Source organism: Anopheles marshallii, chromosome 2 (assembly GCF_943734725.1).
Source record: "Anopheles marshallii chromosome 2, idAnoMarsDA_429_01, whole genome shotgun sequence".
NCBI classification, from domain to species: domain Eukaryota; kingdom Metazoa; phylum Arthropoda; class Insecta; order Diptera; family Culicidae; genus Anopheles; species Anopheles marshallii.
Window position 1 is genome coordinate 42078808 of NC_071326.1, and position 17366 is coordinate 42096173.

Here is a 17366-nt window from a genome sequence, read left to right on the forward strand (position 1 = left end):
TGTTATCCTTCTTCTCTCAATCTGTTTTTACTACTGCTATTGTTTTGGTTGTTTCATGCTTAAAATTACATTTAATCTACCATTCTCTATCTTTCGATTTGATTTTGCTTTTGTTCTAGCTTCTGCTACATGTGTGTGAGTGTGTGTGTGTTTTTTTTGTTTTTTGGTTCTAACTGTTATATCGTTCTTTTATCATTCCGATAGCTTCTGGCGAATGTTTCGATTTTTAACAAATTCCACCCCTTTCTGCGGTTCTTTTCTTATTCTTCTTCTTATCCCCAAAAACCGTACTTATCTTATATATCTAAAAAATGGGGTTATATCAGTTTGGTTACGTTTGGTTTTGTTCTCTTGTTTTGCTTTGCTTAATTTCATAGTATTGTGTTTCTTTAAAACTGTAATTCATATAATTTCTGCTGTTAATCACCTAACACGCACACATACACACACATACGCACTCATACACGCAAGTGTGCAAGGTTCGAAAGGGAAGGTGCGTGGGCTTCTGTTGGCGGCAATTTTCCACCAAATTTGCAGAATTTGCTTCACTAGGAGGGGAGTTTGTTTCAGTTTCACTGTCTTTACTATATTATGTATTCCTTTATTAGGCTTAATGTTTGCTGCTACACACACGCACACACAAACACACCATTTCAGATTGCAACAGTATTGGACCATTATAATCGCATTGATTATTAACACACCTCCTTGAAGATTTGATATAAACGGTGTAGTAGTAACACATTGCTAGCCAGAGACTTGTGTTATGTTGTCTATTATACTTGTTCTAATTACTTTCGCTCAACCCTATTCTACACAACGAAGAAGAAAGATAACGGTGCCTTTTGATTAAAGCGGGCAAGATGCGTGGGGTGCACAATATTTGGTAAACGAAACAACTAGAGCACATTTTATCAATTGACATGGTTGAAAGGATAGAGATAACTTGGCTAACTAAAAGTAAATCGAATAAAACTTAAATTTAGAGAGAAGTTTAACGAAATATGTTTGTTGATCGTAAAGTTTAAAAAGCCATCATGTGTACGGGTCTTAATATTGATAAAATAAAAACTAACATAAAAAAAACAAAGAGATACAGTTAGAACACATAGCAGAGTGACCTGGCGCGTGAGATAATACAGAAAAAAGACTCGAAAGGAACTCTTCATCCGGTGCCGAAGTGAAATGGAGGCGCCTGGTTCGCTTTAACAATTTGTTCCCGCTCATTCATAAAGTACGTGGTGTATGTCTCTGTGTTTCTCTCTCTAGATATACTAATATGTGTGTATAAGTTCTATCCGTGTGTGTGTGTTTTTTTTTTATTTGTAGTTTACTCTTTGCTGTTTCCATCCATTCCATTATTCACGCACTCCTCAAGGCCTAATACAACACACTCATACACACACACACAGTTTGGTAAGGATACGGATGGCATTTCCTTTCATTGGGTTTGCTGCTCAGACTTTCCCTGCTTGGGAGAGTCTTTGGAGTGAACCGCCATAATGCATTGCACGGATGGGGATGGCTGTCTTGTGGAGTTTGCCTTTTTGTTTTTCGTTTCATTTGTTCTCCGGTTGGCCCGGTACGAGGAGCTTGCGGTGAAGGTGGTGCGCAATGTTTAGGCGAAAAATTCGTATTTCGATGCCAGCTTATATTCCTCCTCGTCCACTTTGTACATTTCGATGAGCTGTTCGCAAGCAAAAAAGGGAAAGGAGACGGAAAAAAGACAAAATATTAGTACATGTTATGAAACCAATTAATTGACAAAAATACATTAGAGGGTTTGCGTTAGTATTTCATCAATAGAGTTCAAAAGATATCAAATACGAATAGGCGAAAAATGGAGTAACATGATTAATACAATTGTGTTCATTGTAGGAAAATAACTACTATAAAGAGTTTTCATTATGATTAGTCTATACGCAGGAAAACTATAAGGAAGCGCATTTATATGGGAAGTTATTTTGCAAATAATAATGGATGGAATAAAGTAATAATTAAATCAACTAAACTCGTGGCACGATTTAAGAGTAACATTTCCATGAATTTTTTTTTTAGTTTGTTGAATTTTATAGCGCCAGTTGTATGTAAAAATATCACAAATTGATCTCTTCATTAAAAAATAAGACAATTTAAAGTAAAATAAATTACAAAGAAATAAAACAGCAAAAGGTCAAACATTACTTAGTTAATGTTACTTCCGCATGGAATGAATAAAAAAAAAAACAAAAACAACAATTAAACCAAAGTTTAGAAAAAGCAAGTAAAACAAAGAATAAGAAAATAAAATAGCTTACATTTACTAAATAATACTTATGCATTTGGCACTACGGTAAGCTTCGTCGTCACAATCGAATTCCACAGCCGACATATTACGGGCCCCTAAGGAAACAGCTATTGAGGAATCCTTTTCGTAAAGTTGATGAAAAGTGACCACTACTTCACTTTCCCTCCGTCCGTTCCCTTCACGAACAAACGCAGGGACAACTGGATTGTTTGGCTTCCTCGCGCTTTCTCGCTTCCTCAATCGTGTTCAATCGGATCAGGTGCTGCGCGGACGGTGGCGGAATGGTGGAGAAGCTACGAAATGGAACGGGAGGTGATGCTACCGTCTCCGCTGGACCGCTTACGGTCGGTATCGATGTGCTGCTCGTGGATTTTTGTTCGACATTAATGCTAGTGCTACTGCCGCTACTAATAAGCCTACAGCCGCTAGCCGACAGCTAACAATGCGTAACAGAACACATTTGACAGGACAGCCGACACATCGGATGATATACAATAAAAGGTAAAATTCAAACCGAAAAACAGGGAGAAATGAAATGGAAATCATTAAAATTTTGCAGAATAAAAAAATTTTAGCAAAACAAAAGAAGCAGTATAAAAACGGAAATAAATACAAAAAAACATAAAAGGTGCTGACAAACAACAAATTTAAACAGTGAAATAAAGAAACAAACGTAAAACAAACAAACCAAAGAAACACAAAACCAAATAAGGGATAATACGAAAGGAAATGAAAAAAAAATAATGAAAACAAAGTAAAAAAATTGAACCTACTGGAGCCGAAATTTCATGAAGCTAGCAGCGGGTAGCCTTAGCAGGAGAAGGGGGACTAGACGATGGCCTGGAAGTATGCGCTCAACTCGACACATGCATTAACTAAGTACTACTGCTACTATTACTACTGCTGCTGTTGTTGCTGTTACTGGTGTTGCTGCGGGCTGCTCCGATGGGATTATTGCTTTATCACAACGATACTGTGTACAGTTACTGGTTGCCATTGGCTATTTTTCACTAGACCGAACATTACATGGCAAACAGACTACTACGAACAAACTGATTTGCTAATGACATTGTGTGAGAGGAAATATAGGAACGGGGAAGAAAGGTCCAGGCAATGCAATGCAACTTTCAGACACTAATCATACAGACGGGTAACGGATGAAAGGTGGTATGAGATATTGGACGGACGCCACTAAACAACTACACGACTGTTTCGATCGTAACGATCTCCCGCACACCACCCACTAGACTGACGCCGCCCGGCGACAACGATACCTTTTGCACATCGTTCGCCAACTCCTCCAGCTGCTTGTCGTGGGTTACTTTCAGCTTTTCCTTCTCCCGATTCTGCTTGATGGTGGCAGTCTGCAGAAGGTAGAAAGAGAGGAAGGGAAATAGAAAGATGCAATATTACACAACATGCTGATTATAAAAAAATAGATTGGGAAAACAGGAACATCGCCACAACGGGTACCTTTTTCTCGTCCATGAACCGCTTAATGTTGTTCTGTTTCTTTTCGCGCAGCCGCCGATCCTTCTCGCCTTTGGTCTTGAGCGTTTTGTCGTTGGCGACCTCCTTCGATGTTTCGACCGAGATTTTCGCCTGGCGACTGTTCAGCTCCTTAATCTCCCGCTCGTGTTTCGCCTCGAGCTGCTTCATCTGGGCGGCCTGCGTTGTTTCCATCAGCTTGCGCAGAATGTCCTGCTGGTCAGCGAGTTGCTGCTTCAGCAACTCCCACTCCTCTTTCTTATGCCGCTCGGCCATTTCCGTCCACTGCGTGTTCTGCTCCTGTATCAGTTTGCGTACCGCCGGGTCGGCTTTAATCTCGTCCTTGCTTTTGCCCTTGATCAACCTCTCGATCGCCGCATTCTGTTGCTTCTGTACGCCGGCCCGCTCCTTGGCGTGCTTCTTCTTCACCGCGTCCAGCTCCTTCTGCTGCTTTTTGGCCGTCTTCTGGAAGCCCTTCTCCTGCCGCAGCGAGTCCACCGTGATCGGATCGAACACGAGCGGTGGTTCCGTGACGCGCTGTTCCTCCTTCCGGGCCTGCTCTTCCTTGTCCTTCTTGCCCGTCTCCTCGATACCCATTGCCTTCATGTTGTCCGACCGCTCCTTGGCGGCACCCATGAAGGCACGCGGATCCGACAGCGCATCCATAAAATCTTCGAACCCATCTGGCACGTAGATTTTAAGCTCAATGTTACAGAACAGCATCGGTAGTGACATCGGGAAGTTGGCTTCCGTGCGGAGCGAGATATGCCGGTAGCCACCCTGCAAACCGTCCAGCGGCAGGATCCGTTGTCCGAGCAGTTTACCATTCTCATCGTACACACCGAAACGCAACACGGCCAGATCGGGCAGTACTACCTTACGGAACAGGAACGGTTCCTCATTGTACACCGGGTTCAACCCGTTGGCCGGGACCATGCGCGTGCGGAACTCTTTGCGCACCGTGTCGGACGGCAAACCGTACATGTCCACCTCTACGTACGTGCCCACCTTCTTGTCCGAAAGGAACTGACCGGCAATAACCTGTACCGCGCAGGATGCCGCAATCACACCGTCGACCGGTGCGTCTGCGAACGGGTCGAAACTACGGTCCGCACGTCGCATAAAGTCCGGCTTCAGCAGGTAACCGCAGTTGCCATTATACTCAAACTTGCCCTGATTCAGCTGCATCGGCAGATCGGACGTTTGGAAGTTGAGTGACACCATCTGGCAGCCGGCATTCCAGAACACCTGCGGCATATAGTTGGACGAATCGGCCCGAGTACCCTTCGGATAGATGCGCGACATCTGCCGCTTGTTGTAGTTGACGAACTCAATCGCCTGCGACTTCAGCAGATTCATACCGGTCGTCTCCGCGAACGACGACATGTTGTGGTGGACGTTCTTCTTTTCCGCGTAATCGAACGTTTGGAATTTGACCGGCTGCGCGTAGTTCACCATCGACGATAGCCACGGATGTACGTTCGTCGTAGAGCCGGTGTATTGGATTGGCGCTTCCTCGCCACCGTCTTGCGATGCTGCAGCTGCTGCCACCGGTGCAACTGCGGCTGCGGCCGGGGCCGCTAGTTCGGTAATTTTTGACACATCGACTACCGCGCTCGCATCCTCCTTGTCTTCGTCCTCGATCACGAACTCGCCTTGCAGGAACAGCTCCAGCTCCTTCTTCTCCACCTCCGGCTTTAGCCGCTTGTTCTTGATGAGGATCTTTCGCTTCAGCAAGGACGGTGGGGGTAGTGCTGCGCCCGGATCGAGCGGAAAGTCTGGAATTGGTTCCTTCAGCAGCAGATCGCCCAGAATCTCGTCACAGTACTTGGCCAGCTTGTACTGCTGCGATTTGCAGCAATGATTTTCAAACGACAGTATCACCGGATAGTCGGAAGTGACGAAGGCCGTGTCACGCAGCGCATAGATCACATCCTTAAACAGAATGTCGGTACACATCGCCATACCGTGCGTAATGATCGGTTCCTCGTCCTCCCCCTTTCCATCCCAGCAGTCCAGCTCGACGCACCGACACCCAGCCAGCAGCGTCTGCCGGTACATTTCGACCGAGCTTTTGCCTCCGAACTGACGGCCGGACAGGTACGTGTTGTGGGACGAGTTGATGTAGTAATGCGACAGCGGTTGGTCCATGTCCATGTAGATGTCGAGACGATCCAGAAAGACAGGCGCGTTCTCGTCCGACATAAGGTACCGAATCAGCCCGTCCTTGGTGAGGGTTTCTGAAGGGAAGGGGACAACAAGAACGCAACGTTAATATAGGGTTCGACGTGGTTCATCGTGCGCACATTCGGGACCGCCACCCCACTTACTTGCTTCCCGCGCCTCATCGTTCTGCTCATACGTGGTGATGATTTCGAGTGCTCGCTTCTCGTCGTACAGCGGGTAGAGGATCTCATTCAATCGCGGATCGCGCTGCTTTTCGTTTAGAAAGTTGATAAATTGATCCATATTGATGGAGTTCGCTTTGCCCTGTGTGCTGTTGTGACGGAAAAAACGGAAGGAAACATAACACGCTGCTCGGCGTTCGTACACTAACGGCTACTTACATGGACCGGAACAGCTCTTCGATGTCATTACGGGGGCAGATCTTGTGGTACAGCTCGTAGAACTTCTCGAACGTAAAGTCATCTTTCTCGATCGCATCGTTCTTGCCGCTCGGTAGCCCCAGATCGGACAGTATTTGATAGACCAATTTTTCCGTTTTGCCTGTTCGTGTAGAGGATTAAGGAGGAAATTAATATTTTGCCACTGGAGCTAGAGCAAATGTTCCTTACCGGAGGCAAACGTTCGAGCGACCACCTTCACTGGAACTTTTCCACGCGGATCGACTAGAAATCCCAACCTCATCCAACTGTTTTGCATAGAGTAAGGAAAGGTATGTGTTACAACAAAAAATGTTACTCTTTGATCTTAACACTTTTCATGTTTAAAATTAGTAGGTTAGTAGTAGTAATAAAATACGCGCAGTAAAAGAAGCTTCAGAATAAGCGCAATAAGCAACAAGCGTATACATGACATTATATTATATGATAAGGCTAAATGACGCTAATCTACAACAGCACTGTACAGACGCGTATTTACATCACCCAACTCGATTAGAACTCATATTACAAACATTAAGAAACACTACACATTAATAAACAATTGTACGGATTATTAATATGCCGGATGGTCGGGGGTTTATTTCGACATTTAACAGGGTGCCTCGCGTAATTAAATCCGCCTTTAACGCGTGGAACATTCGAAAGGTAATGTATTTAAGTATTATAAATAACGCTGCGTTCACTTATATGCTTAACATATTTTATGTGAAATAGTGAAAACATGCCAAGCTGCATTGCTATATCATAATGGAGGTTAGGTAGCGTTGTTCATTTGGAAGCATTTAGAAACATTTAGAAAAAATAAAAACTAAATTAATATAAATACCCCCCACAATATCTACTTAATTATAATTGATTGTTGTGGACTAAAATAAACAAACGTTTGAAATACAATCACATCACTTGCAGCGACATTGTGAACTGACGCGATCAAATGTACGCCTGCACGTATAGCAGTCGCTTCGATCGTATCCGATCAATTTACGCCCGCAATAATAACAAAGCCCCCGACCGGCATTACACGTGCAGCGGTGGCGCAAGGGCGAAAGAATACTCCAGTATTATTCATATGCAAATATTTTAAGTGCAGGGAAGGCATCAGCATCGAACTGACATCTAAGATGACACCCACCGGTCCGGGGAAGGTTGGCGCGCGTAAACAACAACAGGGTGCACCATATGGTCTGTTCTTATCTGTATGTGCATGCCTGTTATGCATTATTATCCGTAATTGAGTACATTTAGGTTGTGTTTAGGCAGATTTGCAAAACCTTAAACCGTTCGTGTCAGCCAGCTACCGCGCCCGCACCGCTTCTGTTTCGCAACACGTGTTTTGACCGGTGTTAATGGAGGCGCCTGGTGCCGTTGCAGTTGGGCCGACAGACACACTTTTTTAATGACACATACAACCGCACACACACACACACAAAGATACAGTAAAACTGAAGTGGATAATTTGATTCGATTGCCATCTACACCTTTGCAGCGGCGAGGGCGGCAGCAGTTATGAACGTTCCGCGTTTGCCGCGCACATTGAAGAAAGGTGCCAATTCAATTAGGGCTGCTACTGAATGCGAATAGGGCGCGGTTGCGGTCAGAATCATCGCTCATCATCATCATCACCATCATCCGGATAACCGGTGCGGAGTTTAATCGAGCAATATGACAACATCGACACTAGTTGGTTAGCAGACCCAAACCCCCATTGCTTTACGGGATAAGCGTGGTCAATCGGGTGCACCGTGCGGCGCTGGGGCATGATGATGGTGATGATAGGTAATGATGATTGAAGCATGTCCGGTAGCGTATCTGCGTCTGCTGCAAACTCAATTTGCCTCATTTGCATGATTGTTGAGGATCTGCGCTTTCTTCGGGGTTGCCGCCACTAACCAACCGGCCGGTTCTGCGGGGGCGGATCCGTTCCTTCCGCTGTCTTTTATGGTTCTTCAATTATTTATCATCAGCTGTTGTGCGCTTACAGCGGTACACGAAGGACAGTAAAGCAAGTGCGTGCGCCACAGTGGCTAAAAACGGAAAAGTATCGGTATGGCAGATAATTGGTGAGTGTGATGCAGTTGATTTTAGGGTAGATTAATATCAACCTTCAAGAAAGTTGCTAAATACACACTAGGCAAGGTATTAATTAGGTCACAATACGAGGGAAAGGTATTGCGCGCCTACATTTAGGCAATCATTCGTGATAGTAATCATGGATCCGGGGGGGTCGGGAACGCACTACTCCACAACACGCAACACAACACTGAATAATGTATTCCGGAACGATGCATAACACTACAACGATGAAGCTATTCGCGTTCGAGAGCAAGATAAATTCTACCCAACCAATTTAGCAAAATACGAGAATGGAAGACGGGTGCGTTCTGTTGGACTTGTTCGTGCGGATTGACGCGTCCCACTTACTGCTTCATCAGGTTAGTCCTAGGGCAAACGTTGTTCATTTTAATGTTGTGTGTGATATCGCGAAGACCTTGTTGCCAGAGCTGTCATAAAGTGCATCCATCATAATAAGTTAATAAAATAAAAAAATATTGTAATTATAGTACATAATGCAGCTTTCAAGATTCCTAAAAAAAAACGGATAATGAAGTTACACGTAGAGATCTGCTGAGACGATGTAGTAAAGCGTAGGCAACATTTAATACTTATTACCAACTTGCCAAAATTCATCTCAATTTCATTCACCAACTGAAGTTTGTTTCGAACGTTTTTCACTCTGAATACTGAGGCATTTGGGTCAAGGCCCTAGGGATGCTGACCAAATCAGGTCAACCATGGTCTTCCGTAACTGGTGCTGCTACACCGTTAACACTTTAACTATTACTTTGCTTTGACTAAAGCGCATGTGGACTCCAACTGAATGCGGATGGGACGGTTCGAAGAACTTTCGTCTTCCGCAGTGCTCAAACTGCCGAACACCGATCGCCATCGTGCCAGGAAATGATGTCATAGAGATAATTAGATTCCCTCCAGTTACGATGGAGTTGGCTTCTTGCTGCAACAAACACCTCGCACACGGGCAATGGCAGGTTCCAACGGTAAAGCACGAATAAAGGTCTCCACCCCCGGTGTGGGAGGCGTGTTGATTGAATTAAACTTCAACGTTAATGGATTTACCCAAGGATTGCCTATCATGCAAGGACAAAGAAAGGCTGTTTGTTATACGCTCGTGGAGTGTAACTTTAAAGTTTCAAATTACACAACTGGTCAGGTGTTTTGCAGGCTATACAGCCGATGCACTTTGCACCCATGCACGATACGAGGGCAAGTTGTTGCCAATATTATCATAGCTTGCACAGTATCATCACGGCGGTCTCGCACAGGAGAGACAAACATTACAACAAAAATAAATGCAAACAGATAACATGCCGAGCAGTATGGAGGTGAGATAATATGATGCAAAATAGCCATCAACCACCTTTATGGGCTGATACGATCCAAAGCAAACAGTGCTTCCCGTTCTGATCGTCTCCGCTTGTTCGTGTTGCAGTGCCAGCAGTGGCTGGAGTTGAAATACAATTTAATTTACAGCACATTTCCCGGCCCGTGTTTGTTGTTGGCTAGATGTTGTTGCATAATGGTAGGAACTTCTTCCCTAGCAGTCTCTAGATCGTTCCCGACTGACAGACAGTTTGTCGTCGCCGAGTGACAGACGGTCAGTGCTGTTCTATTGTTTCGTCAGTGGCACCAACCACCCTCAATGGGAAACTTCGACACTCACTGGGCTGGGAAATGATGGCAGATTTCTCACGGACGTTTGTGTTTAGGCTGTCCAACGTAGTGGAGTGGAGTGACGAAATTTTAAGCGAAGAAAATAACATACATTCAACCGGTGAATGATTTATTCAACACCCGAGAGTTTTTCCCTGCGTTCACTATTGTTTACAATACAGTTGTAGAGGATCTCTCTTTGATAAACAGCGAATGGGAGTCGCCCTCGTACAGGTGTTCCCCGAGATACACGCTATCTGACAACCACGAAGCTGCGAATCACAGTACAAAATGTACAAAATTCAAGCAAACATGAAAAAAATTGATAAAACCTATTAAGTTGGTCTTATTTAAATCTACTAAGACAGTATTCTCCAACTTTTTTAGTACTGCAAATGGTCACTTTGGTTCAACATATGCTTATCGCGGACCACATTTGCAGGCTATGCGCAGGAACTGCCTATAAAAATGGTAAACGATTGATGCAAGTCTCAAATTAGCTTACGATTATTTGATCAGCACAGTGAATATATGAGCGATAGCGATCGGTTCAATGACCAAACAATTTCTTCCGCGAACCACCATTACTTGTGCCACGGACCATAGGTTGCAGACCACTGAACTAAGACATCGATGAAAAGACACCTCTTTATTTCACCTAAATTTTCTTGATTTGACGAGGAAGCGGTAATATAAATAGGAGACAAAGATTATATAAACATATCAGCAAATTGAATATAATAATAGTGAAGGTTAGTTGGAAAAAGAAAACGCAAATTAGTTAACAAACATATAGAAACCCCACTGAGTTTACCAAACTCATGCACAACGAACACCGTAAAAGCATGCGGCAACAACATTAAAACAAACCCAGATTCCATGCCATGCAGTTTAAAGTTTATGTGAAGGGAGTGGAAGCAAAACAAAAAAGTAGTAAAGCGTAGAGTAGTAGCGACGGGAACTTACTGCTTCTTGAGTGCTGTCATTGGGCAGAAGTTGTTGGCTTTACCGTTGTGAGTGATTTTGCGCAAACCATCCACCCAGATCTGGCAGGTAAAACGGGAACATAAGGGAGAACATGAAATATTGGAAGCACAATAGAATCAAAGGCAACGCATGAAATGTAATCTTCGGACAAGCAGATTGAACTGACTTGGTGGTGAAACATCTAATTTAAACTTCTGCTACCCGCTCTTGAAGTTGATAGGGTACGAGTCTCATCCCAGCGCTCGAACAACATTCATTTCTACATTCGGCTCGGTTCGAAGCGGCATTTACATTAACTGTTCGATTACGTGCGTATCATATCAGCTAGAATCCAAAGCGTCGTTATCAACGCCGTTTGCTATAGCTGTCAAATTTGGGAACTCCCACTCAAAGATGAGCTGTGTCGACGACTGGACCCGGGGAAAGATGCTCCGCTCTTTGGGGGCTCGGTTACAGCAGGATACATTGACCTCACACAATGTATTTCCATGATGCGAATTACAACAGATGCTCGATAGCTTATCGATTCTGACAGAACACAACAGAGCCAACAGACATCGAGAGCGTATCGAACGGAATGTGTGCATAAGAGGCAACGCACCGCACAGGGAGACACGTTCAATCCATCCACAAACGCTTCGGTGAGATAAATTCCAGCCCGACAGTTGATTATTGACGACATTCGAAAGCCACAAAATGCCAGATATACGGTTCAACCGCCTCCGTCGACATGTCGCAGCGCGGATGCGGAAGGACTCGTTGTTTACGCTATGATTGCAAAAGCAGAGTTCATGTGGGGTCGATTAACACGGTAGATGATGCCTCACGCGGAAGGATAAAGAACGCCACCATTTGTGTGGATGTTTGCGGAAAGCGATGTAGGAATTTTCCCGGGTCGGGATGTTTGATCACCGGTTGACTGAGCAAATTATCTGCCACTGGATATTAATAACAGTCTTGCGTCGCACACGTACATGATGACGGCGAACGGACCACACGTTGACAATGGCGAGCATGCTGCTGGGCAAAGACACGTAGCAATGTTATCATAAGGGATACATCTTTTTTGTCTCGCTCTGACCTGGGGTTGCTAGCTCTTTCCACGCCATTTCTATCAAACACTCTTCACCCAGTCACACAGCATGATGCTGTACGACAAGGATTAAAACTCTTTAGCCTGACTAAACACCGCGTCGGGACGGCACCGTTTGCGAGGGGCTGGATCACTGACGCAAAGTAATTTGTTTGCTCTCTGTGCAGCGTGTAAAACGAACCACTCCCTAATGAGCGCGTTCCGTAGGAAAACTCGACGATCCCATCGAAAGCGCACCAACCCGCTTGGCGACGTTGGCATAAATTCTGTTTAATTGATGTACATTCGATCATCGGGTTGACACACTCGCACCCCGCAGTCGGTAGCTTTAAAGTGCGTTCATACGTAAACGACCGCATGACCTGCCTCCTGCTCGGTAAGGATTGCAGGAATTGTACGCCTCATGTTCATCATTTGACACCCGGGTAAGTCGAACCGATAATTACGGAATTGGTACCATTTCCATTCCGAGCGATCTGGCTTGCGTGCCAACAAGTGTGTGACCGAGAGTGTTGCTGCTAGCAACAGGTAGCACCTAGCATCCGCACACCCCAACGGGTGTCCGAGGACCAAACGAGGATGCAAGCAAACACACACACACGCATACACGGTGAGCATTTCTTCCTTTCGTGTGCAGGTGTGTTATGTTGGCTGATTGTCAAAACGTACGATAACACACACCCGGAGCCGGTGTGTTCGTCTCGCTGCGCCGCATGTTTGCGAAGACTTCGGATGAACGTGATGAGTTTTTGCGTTTGCTTCACTAGCCGCTGCCGCTTACCTTGGCCGTCGCTGCGTCCGGACAGACGACATGCTGATAGTTGATGTTGATGTAGTCCGTGCCCGAACAGATGGTCAGAGATTTTTCCTCCACGTTCTCGCCGTGCTTGTTGCACAATTGATTGTACAGCTTCATGTCCTGCGGGGGCGGGTGGGGGAAAAAAAGAAGAAGCAAAAGCAAACGATTACAACCATCCCGGCACAGTTGGGGAGCAGCATTGGAGGCATCATCACGCCATCGCAGCGCATCGGTAGCAGTGTTAGCAGAGGGGTTTTTTTTTATGGTGGATGCCCTTCATAAAATTGTTGCTCAACTAATTCCAAAACTGGACACAGCAAACACAGAAAAGACAAACAGTAATGTGACATGAATGAAGGCTACTGCTTATCAAAGAATTGAAGGAAGAAAAAAAAACGCTCCTAAACTTAAATGGAGGGTTCTTGCCAGGTACGTGTCTTATTTATGCATTAGTAATATATGGTTTTCCGCTAGGGAGAGAGGGAAAGTACTCTTCAAAGGCAAGGCACACATATGCCAAAGGGTCTGTTTTAATGGGCGTAGCAAACGAGATGAAAGGCTCGCAATGAACACCTCAGGAGCACCCTACAGCACTTCACGCTCTACGTATGTGCCATTTGGTCGTTGTGACGCCAACAGTGTTTTGTATTTCATTTCATGCTGGATGCAGCCGAACTGCAAGAGCGTTGGTAGTAATAGACGGAAGGAGTCTTTTTTTTTGAGGAGTTGTCCAATCAACTTGCTGGAAACGTTTCTCTAACTCGTAGAAGTCGGGTAAACTCAGGATTATCTGATGATATTTCATTCAAACATTCCTACAAATGACGAAATTACAGAGCAAGGAGTGAACTCATCGTCAGAAAAGTGCAATGTCCAGGCCCAAACTGTATGTTTTGCTTCCCGCTTGCTTGATTGTATTGATGCCCCTTAAGTTCTCTCTATATTCCTCACCGTTCCTCACCACACTTTTGTAAATCAGGGCTGATCTATTTCTTCTATTCCTATTGATTCCTATTTCTATTGGTTTCTGGCAGTTTTAGTTCGTAGTTATAAAATATCTCTTAATTAATTAATGTAAATAATGGGTGCAGCCTTGCAGCAGACTTCATTGGGTGATTAATACATGATGTTGACGCGCGTTTTTCTGAGGACAACAATTCCAAGACTTTCTCGAAAATGTGAAACGATAAATTCGTATTTTTTTTTTTGCAGGGGTCATTAGCAGTACTTGGCTGTAACTGAGTATTATCATGAAAATGACTTTTCAACGACCAATACTGAATATCTTCGTCTAAAATTCGATTTGTTCTTGTTGTTTGGAGTTCGAGTTTTGGAAATTGTTAGGTGTATGTCATGAGCAATGATAGCCAATTGTATCTTCTTCGATAACTACTTCTCTAGCGTTCACGCTACTAGCGTTAGAGAAAAAAATGAAAACGGATCATTTCCGGGTACTTGAGATCTGCTCACTCGAGCTACAAAAAATGTATAAAAGAATAAAAAAATTTAGTATTAAGATCAGAAGGTTTTGGCAAGTCTAAGCGATAAGATCTCCAAGACGACACAATAAAAGAAGTATCTCCACTTCACTTCCACTGTTACGTTACGTTCCGCAGTTTAAGTCGATAGATGCTGGATCAGTATTCAAAGAAATCTCTCCAGTTCTCCTAACCAACGCACCACCACATAAAAGAGCATACGTTTCAATCGACGTCCACAGCCGGTGCAGTTTTCCGGTTCAACTCCACCCGAATGCAATGCGAATTGCAATACATTTTCCAGCCCACAGGTTGGCGAACAGGGAATCGGTTTGCGCTATTAGCGGCAACACATAAACAGGAAATCGTGCGAAAGAACACCACAACAGGGCCTGAACTTTCACCGATTGCGAAACGGTTGGCTTTCAAAGTGAACTGACTGTTTTAATGCGTTCGCGTTCACGGGCCAGCGTTTGCACGAGGTCACGTTGCGGTAGCGAAGTAAATCGTGCACCAAGTTCTTTGAGACTGCCGGGTGCGTGGTCGGGTTTGCACGTGTTTTGCGTTAATCCTCAGCTAGACGCCTGGTTGGCAGCATTCTGTTGTCGATAAGTGTCGGGAAGGGGTCTCGAGATGGTACAATTATCGGTGCCGATTTCACGCCAAACTGGCAAGCAATTTCTATTCCTTTTTTTCTGAATGATAGCTAATACTGTGGCCTTGTACAGGATGATTTGAATATTTTTATGAAAGCCAGAGCTGCAGACACAGATAAATTTAATAAACTTTTAAAAAATCCGCTGTTCGAGATTTGAGATACCCTGGATTCGGATTCAAGTCTTGGTTATTAGTTAATATAATAGTATAAAATTCATATCAAATATTCCTGATACCTTGAACTCCGTGACAATGTAAATAAACTTTTTTAAACTTAAATACTCCATTTTTTATACACTGAACGAATTTTTCTTCTGTTGTGGCACTACAGCTTTAAGAAGACTTAGACTGTTATGTGTAACCTTATTTGATGTTATTTACCCAGGATAAACAGTCTTGCCCTACCTTGACTGCCTCAACTCATTAGGCTATTTATCGGTGTTGTCCTTCTCTTTACGATGATCTGGGCGCCTTGCATTACAAAGCATGCATTTCGACAGGCTTTTAAAAGGTATTTTTGCACCCTCGGTCCTTAAGCGAATTTCCTCATCCTTTTGTCCATTTGTGTTCCAAGTGCATAAAGCGACAAATGTAAAGCGCTGTCAATTATCTTTCCCTTCGCTTGCATCCACCGTAAAATTGCATTCCCGGTAGGAATAAGGGAAAGCATGCACCATCATGCCGCACGACTAGGTCTGAAAGTCTACTCACCTTCGGCATTCCGCCCGCTCGGATATCGCTGACTTGACATAACTCAATAACGTCACCTTCCTGTCAGTGTTGTGTGGCCACAGTGTGTGGAGACAGGGGAACAAAATAAAAGAAACAATAAAAAAAAACCCCATTAGAATCATCAGCAAACCGCTGAAGGATTATTAGTGTGGCGCGTGTATCCTACTCACCCGGCCTTCGCTTTTCCAGTAGATGAAGAACCCGTATTCGTCCACCTTGAACATGCAGTTCGGTTCCAGCTCGTTGTTGTCCTTCTCCTCCGTCCAGCGATCAAACACGCATCCGGTAAGGAGCGGTTCCGGCACCGGGATCTGCCAGTTGAACTCGAACTTCTTCGTCATCCTGCCGGTAAGGTTGGCGCGCGCGTAACCCGACGACTGATCGTGACGACGACCGGTGGCTGCACAAAGCCCGTAACTGCTCGGCGGAGATGGATTTTATCTGCAAAGAAATGGGCGCAATGGAAGTGCTATTAAAATCGGATGCCGGTGGACAAATTGTGTGCTCAAGGCAAGCGAATAAAAGGGAAAAAAAGCGAAGAGCATAATTTAATTTCTCGCAATATCCTGTTTTTCCCCTGCACGGAGATGGAGATGTTTCTACCGGTGATGGCGAGCTTTTTCTCTAAAGCACGCTGCAAAGGCCACGGCTATAAAGCATTGCATCGCGTGTCACGCTTGCTAGGTCCCGTGTGGCGCCTTCCTCCTCCATCACACACACACACATATTCGTCGCCAGTGTAGTAATTAAATAAATCAAACAGCATTTATTAAATTAAGCGCTTACTACGGAGTGGACGCGTGTGCGCAGGAACACAGCGCGGAACAGACACGGTCCCACCGTACCATTCATTCCGACAGTACATGTCACATGCCCATGCGGTCCGCTCTGTGTAATATGCCGTTGCAAAAAAAAATTAAAAAAAAAATCCCATCATACACACAACGATCGCCACGACAGCTCTAGAAACCGGCCCCCAACCGATGGCACCAAAAAGGGGCACGTGCCCCGCGCGCGCGTGTGACAGTTAAGCTCTCCGAACAATCTCAATCCAGAAATGGGAAGGTGCACAACACTGGTGGGGACCCCGGTTCGTACCTTGAGCAAATGGCGAACGAGAGCACATTATGGTGAAGGTTCGTGGCGAAGTGTCTTAATTTATCTTCCAGCTAGACGAGAGCTTGATTCGACGTTCGGTCACCTGGCACGGAAAAGCGCCGGGTGGGTGGTGGTAAATCTCGGCTTCAAGCTCCCATTGCAATTACTTGTTTGTTTGTCCAATTAACAGTTAATCAATCGTGGCTGCAGCACGAAGTATTGAATGTTATTATCGGTGTAACAGATTTGGGTGCGAGGTGAGTTAAATACTGTGTTCGTTTTTATCTCTAAGAAGCGACCTTGAGTTTTTTTTAAGCTTTGACTCATAAACATGCACATTAGGTTTGAAGTGCCGAAGTCGAATGTCTGCAAGAAACGTTTTGATTTATGTTAA

At 44.7% G+C, this 17366-nt stretch overlaps 1 protein-coding gene across 2 annotated transcripts; it reads right to left on the reverse strand.

Moving 5' to 3' along the window:
• Nucleotides 1-1618: 1618 nt before the first annotated feature.
• On the reverse strand, nt 1619-16215 carry LOC128708368 (1-phosphatidylinositol 4,5-bisphosphate phosphodiesterase). 2 transcript variants are annotated; one of them, XM_053803343.1, is made up of 10 exons: nt 16045-16215; nt 15854-15913; nt 12990-13127; nt 8821-8900; nt 6571-6647; nt 6343-6502; nt 6106-6272; nt 3761-6015; nt 3562-3651; nt 1619-1687 (listed from the first exon to the last, which is right to left on the reverse strand). In XM_053803343.1, exons 1-10 carry the CDS (start codon nt 16213-16215, stop codon nt 1619-1621), a joined length of 3267 nt encoding a protein of 1088 aa, XP_053659318.1. The 2 variants fall into 2 exon arrangements, with proteins under 2 accessions (XP_053659318.1, XP_053659319.1); XM_053803344.1 differs by lacking the exon at nt 8821-8900 and adding an exon at nt 11095-11174.
• Nucleotides 16216-17366: the final 1151 nt, after the last annotated feature.

What these genes read in the sequence shown, in the direction of transcription:
- LOC128708368 (XM_053803343.1), bottom strand. Translation starts at nt 16,215, where the DNA reads ATGACGAAGAAGTTCGAGTTCAACTGGCAGATCCCGGTGCCGGAACCG. An exon ending in AGGACTAACCTGATGAAGCA is followed by an intron (nt 6,648 to 8,820) that starts GTAAGTGGGACG and finishes TATGCAAAACAG; the next exon opens with TTGGATGAGGTTGGGATTTC. An exon ending in GGTTCATGGACGAGAAAAAG is followed by an intron (nt 3,652 to 3,760) that starts GTACCCGTTGTG and finishes TACCTTCTGCAG; the next exon opens with ACTGCCACCATCAAGCAGAA.